Source organism: Penaeus japonicus, unplaced genomic scaffold (genome assembly GCF_977035675.1).
Source record: "Penaeus japonicus unplaced genomic scaffold, GWHDUDI00000001_assembly GWHDUDI00000011, whole genome shotgun sequence".
Classification (NCBI taxonomy): Eukaryota; Metazoa; Arthropoda; class Malacostraca; order Decapoda; family Penaeidae; genus Penaeus; species Penaeus japonicus.
The window spans coordinates 22454677-22460091 of record NW_028234413.1 but is presented as its reverse complement, the minus strand read 5'-3'; the positions used below and the strand labels follow the sequence as shown (position 1 = coordinate 22460091).

The 5415-nt window shown below is 40.5% G+C and overlaps 1 protein-coding gene across 1 annotated transcript in view; it reads left to right on the top strand.

Moving 5' to 3' along the window:
* Positions 1-4744, top strand: part of LOC122242936 (uncharacterized) — a 9830-nt gene extending 5086 nt beyond the window's left edge. The window contains 5 exon segments of the mRNA XM_086541426.1: positions 1-2035; positions 2037-3390; positions 3807-3904; positions 4065-4270; positions 4629-4744. The exon segment at positions 1-2035 is cut by the window's left edge and continues 1346 nt beyond it. Of these exon segments, the coding sequence (XP_086397552.1) occupies positions 1-2035; positions 2037-3390; positions 3807-3904; positions 4065-4270; positions 4629-4744 (3809 nt within the window).
* The last annotated feature ends 671 nt before the right edge of the window (positions 4745-5415 follow it).

The window sequence follows — 5415 nt, the reverse complement described above, 5'->3', positions numbered from 1 at the left end:
CAACCACGTCAACAAGTACCTCCACATCAACAAGTACAACCACATCAACAAGCACAACAACATCAACAAGTACAACCACATCAACAAGCACAACCACGTCCACAACCACATCTACAAGTACAACCACATCAACAAGCACAACCACATCAACAAGTACATCCACATCAACAAGCACAACCACATCAACAAGTACCTCCACATCAACAACCACAACCACGTCAACAAGTACATCCACATCAACAAGCACAACCACATCAACAAGCACAACCACGTCTACAAGTACAACCACATCAACAAGCACAACCACATCTACAAGTACAACCACATCAACAAGTACAACCACATCAACCAGTACCTCCACATCAACAAGTACCTCCACATCAACAAGCACAACCACGTCTACAAGTACAACCACATCAACAAGCACAACCACATCAACAAGTACAACCACGTCGACAAGTACAACTACATCAACAAGTACAACCACATCAACAAGTACCTCCACATCAACAAGTACAACCACATCAACAAGTACCTCCACATCAACAAGTACAACCACATCAACAAGTACCTCCACATCAACTAGCACAACCACATCAACAAGCACAACCACATCAACAAGTACATCCACATCAACAAGCACAACCACATCAACAAGTACCTCCACATCAACAACCACAACCACGTCAACAAGTACATCCACATCAACAAGCACAACCACATCAACAAGCACAACCACGTCTACAAGTACAACCACATCAACAAGTACATCCACATCAACAAGTACCACCACATCGACAAGCACCTCCACGTCTACAAGTACAACCACATCAACAAGTACCTCCACGTCAACAAGCACAACCACGTCAACAAGTACCTCCACATCAACAAGCACAACCACGTCTACAAGTACCTCCACATCAACAAGCACAACCACGTCTACAAGTACAACCACATCAACCAGTACCACCACATCAACAAGTACCTCCACATCAACAAGCACAACCACGTCTACAAGTACAACCACATCAACAAGTACAACAACATCAACTAGCACAACCACATCAACAAGCACAACCACATCAACAAGCACAACCACGTCAACAAGTACATCCACATCAACAAGTACAACCACATCAACAAGTACAACCACATCAACAAGTACAACTACATCAACAAGTACAACCACATCAACAAGCACAACCACGTCTACAAGTACATCCACATCAACAAGTACAACCACATCAACAAGCACAACCACGTCAACAAGTACCTCTACATCAACAAGCACAACCACGTCTACAAGTACCTCCACATCAACAAGCACAACCACGTCTACAAGTACAACCACATCAACCAGTACCTCCACATCAACAAGTACCTCCACATCAACAAGCACAACCACGTCTACAAGTACAACCACATCAACAAGCACAACCACATCAACAAGCACAACCACATCAACAAGCACAACCACATCAACAAGCACAACCACGTCTACAAGTACAACCACATCAACAAGCACCTCCACATCAACAAGCACAACCACGTCTACAAGTACAACCACATCAACAAGCACCTCCACATCAACAAGCACAACCACGTCTACAAGTACAACAACATCAACAAGTACCTCCACATCAACAAGTACCACCACATCAACAAGTACAACCACATCAACAAGTACATCCACATCAACAAGCACAACCACGTCAACAAGTACGTCTACATCAACAAGTACCTCTACATCAACAAGCACAACCACATCTACAAGTACAACCACATCAACAAGTACATCCACAACAACAAGCACAACCACATCAACAAGCACAACCACGTCCACAAGTACAACCACATCAACAAGTACCTCCACGTCAACAAGTACCACCACATCAACAAGCACAACCACATCAACAAGCACAACCACGTCTACAAGTACAACTACAACAACAAGTACAACAACATCAACAAGCACAACCACGTCTACAAGTACAACCACATCAACAAGCACCTCCACATCAACAAGCACAACCAAGTACGAGCACATCAACAAGTACATCCACATCAACAAGCACAACCACGTCAACAAGTACATCCACATCAACAAGTACAACCACATCAACAAGTACCTCCACATCAACTAGCACAACCACATCAACAAGCACAACCACGTCTACAAGTACAACCACGTCTACAAGCACAACCACATCTACAAGTACAACCACATCAACAAGTACATCCACATCAACAAGCACAACCACATCTACAAGTACAACCACATCAACAAGTACATCCACATCAACAAGCACAACCACATCAACAAGCACAACCACGTCCACAAGTACAACCACATCAACAAGTACCTCCACATCAACAAGTACAACCACATCAACAAGCACAACCACATCAACAAGTACAACAACATCAACGAGTACCTCCACGTCTACAAGTACAACCACATCAACAAGCACAACCACATCAACAAGCACAACCACGTCTACAAGTACAACCACATCAACAAGCACAACCACGTCTACAAGTACAACCACATCAACAAGCACAACCACGTCAACAAGTACATCCACATCAACAAGTACCTCCACATCAACGAGTACCTCCACGTCTACAAGTACAACCACATCAACAAGCACAACCACGTCTACAAGTACAACCACATCAACAAGTACCTCCACATCAACAAGCACAACCACATCAACAAGCACAACCACGTCTACAAGTACAACCACATCAACAAGCACAACTACATCAACAAGCACAACCACGTCTACAAGTACGACCACATCAACAAGTACCTCCACATCAACGAGTACCTCCACATCTACAAGTACAACCACATCAACAAGCACAACCACGTCTACAAGTACAACCACAACCACGTCTACAAGTACAACCACATCAACAAGTACAACCACATCTACAAGTACAACCACATCAACAAGTACCTCCACATCAACAAGCACAACCACATCAACAAGTACAACAACATCTACAAGTACAACCACATCAACAAGCACAACCACATCAACAAGTACCTCCACATCAACAAGCACAACCACATCAACAAGTACCTCCACATCAACAAGCACAACCACGTCAACAAGTACATCCACATCAACAAGTACCTCCACATCAACAAGCACAACCACATCAACAAGTACCTCCACATCAACAAGCACAACCACATCAACAAGCACCACGTCAACTAGTACCTCCACGTCAACAAGTACTACCACATCAAGCTCAACCACTACCACATCAACCACTGTTCCACCCGCAGTGTGCATGACGTCGACTGTCAACGATGTTCGGTACTGGAGGATTGGCACATCCAACCCATCCACCACTTGTTATCATTCTTTCATTTCAAAAGTGGGTATCTTTATTTCTGTTTGGTGTGTTGCCTTTACATATGTGCACATACATACAAACACAAGCACACACACAAATGAATTATATGTATATATATATGTATATATATATATATATATATATATATATATATATATATATATATATATATATATATATATATATATATATAATGTATACATGTATACATATCTATATATATGTCTGTTTATCTATCAATTTTCTATCTGTCTATCTACCTATCTGTCCATCATTTTATCGATTTATCTATCTATCAGTCTGCATCTCTCTCTATTTCTCAGTCAAACACACACATACACATTCACGCCCATTCAACTCAAAATAAAAAAAAATATCATACAGTATTATGAACACACACAAACTCATTTAATCCTTCCCTCTCTCCCTCTCTACAGTTCAGCCTTGCCAGAGTAAGGCTCACCGTGCTAGTAGATGTTGAAATTCCCGATGGCGATAAAGTGATAATTCAAAACCCTTACACTGCGCCTTTAGTGTACGTATTTTTCCTGTATTTATGTTTTATGAACCAACGATGCATAAAATATATAGTTTATCCCAGTATCTCAACTTCTTTCACAGAAAACTAGCATACAATGCAGTAAATGGGATAGGTTCCCAGTGTGTGTAAAATATCATATTATTTTCTTTTGAAGGCTAAAAGGATCCATACCAAAGGGCAAAGTCTACGTGCTTCCAAGCCTGCTCTTCCAAGCAAGCTACACACCAACTGCCAACCGCATTGGCCTGTGGATGAAGTTCAGTTTCACGCCGATAGCTAAATCGTGTAACAAGGTGCATATTAATCATAATTCCACTAATGCGACAGGGATAACAGTACTGTTCGATTGGCAGTGTGTGTGTATGCATACACAAAAACACACAAACACGCACACAAACACACACACACACACACACACACACACACACACACACACACACACACACACACACACACACACACACACATATATATATATATATATATATATATATATATGTATATAGGTGTGTGTGTGTTGGTGTGTGTGTGTGTGTGTGTGTGTTTGTGTGTGGTGTATGTGTGTTGTGTGTTGTGTGCGTGTTGTGTGTGTTGTGTGTATACATACACACACACTGCCAATCGAACATACTGTTATCGCCGTCGCATTAGTGGATAATGATTAATAGCCCTTGTTACACGATTTATCTACGGCGTGGAAACTGAACTTCATCCACAGGCGCCAATTCGGTTGGGCAGTGGTGTGTAGCTGCTTGGAAGAGCAGTGCTTGGAAGCTCGTAAGACTTTGGCCCTTTGGTATGGATCCTTTTAGCCTTCAAAAGAAAATAATATGATATTTTACACACACTGGGAACCAATCCCATTTTACATGCAAAGTAAGCTAGTTTTCTGTGAAAGAAGTTTGAGAAACTGGATAAACTATAATTTTAATGCAGCGTTTGTGTTCATGACAAACGTAAATACAGGAAAAATACTACACTAAATGCGCAGTGAAAGGGTTTTGAATTATCATCTCTATCGCCATCGGGAATTACAACATCTACTAGCACGGTGATCCATACTCTGGCAAGGCTGAACTGGCAGATAGTGATAGAGGGAAGGATTAATGAGATTTGGTGTGTGTTCAAATACTGTATGATTTTATTTTTTTTTTTTTTTTTTTGTTTGTGTTTTGAGTTTAATGGGCGTGAAAGTGTATGTGTGTTTTTGACTGAGAAATAGAGAGAGATGCAGACTGATAGACATGAATACATCAAAACAATGATTGACAGATAGTAGATAGAACAGATAGAAAATTGATAGATAAACAGACATATATAGAGATATGTAAAAATGTAAGGCATAAATAAAAATATATATATATCTTAGTATATATAAATATAATATATAAATAGTATATAATATATATAGTATATATACATATATATCTGACATATAATTCAGTTGTGTGTGTGCTTGGTGTTTGTATGTATGTGCACTATGTTAAAGGCAACACACCAAACAG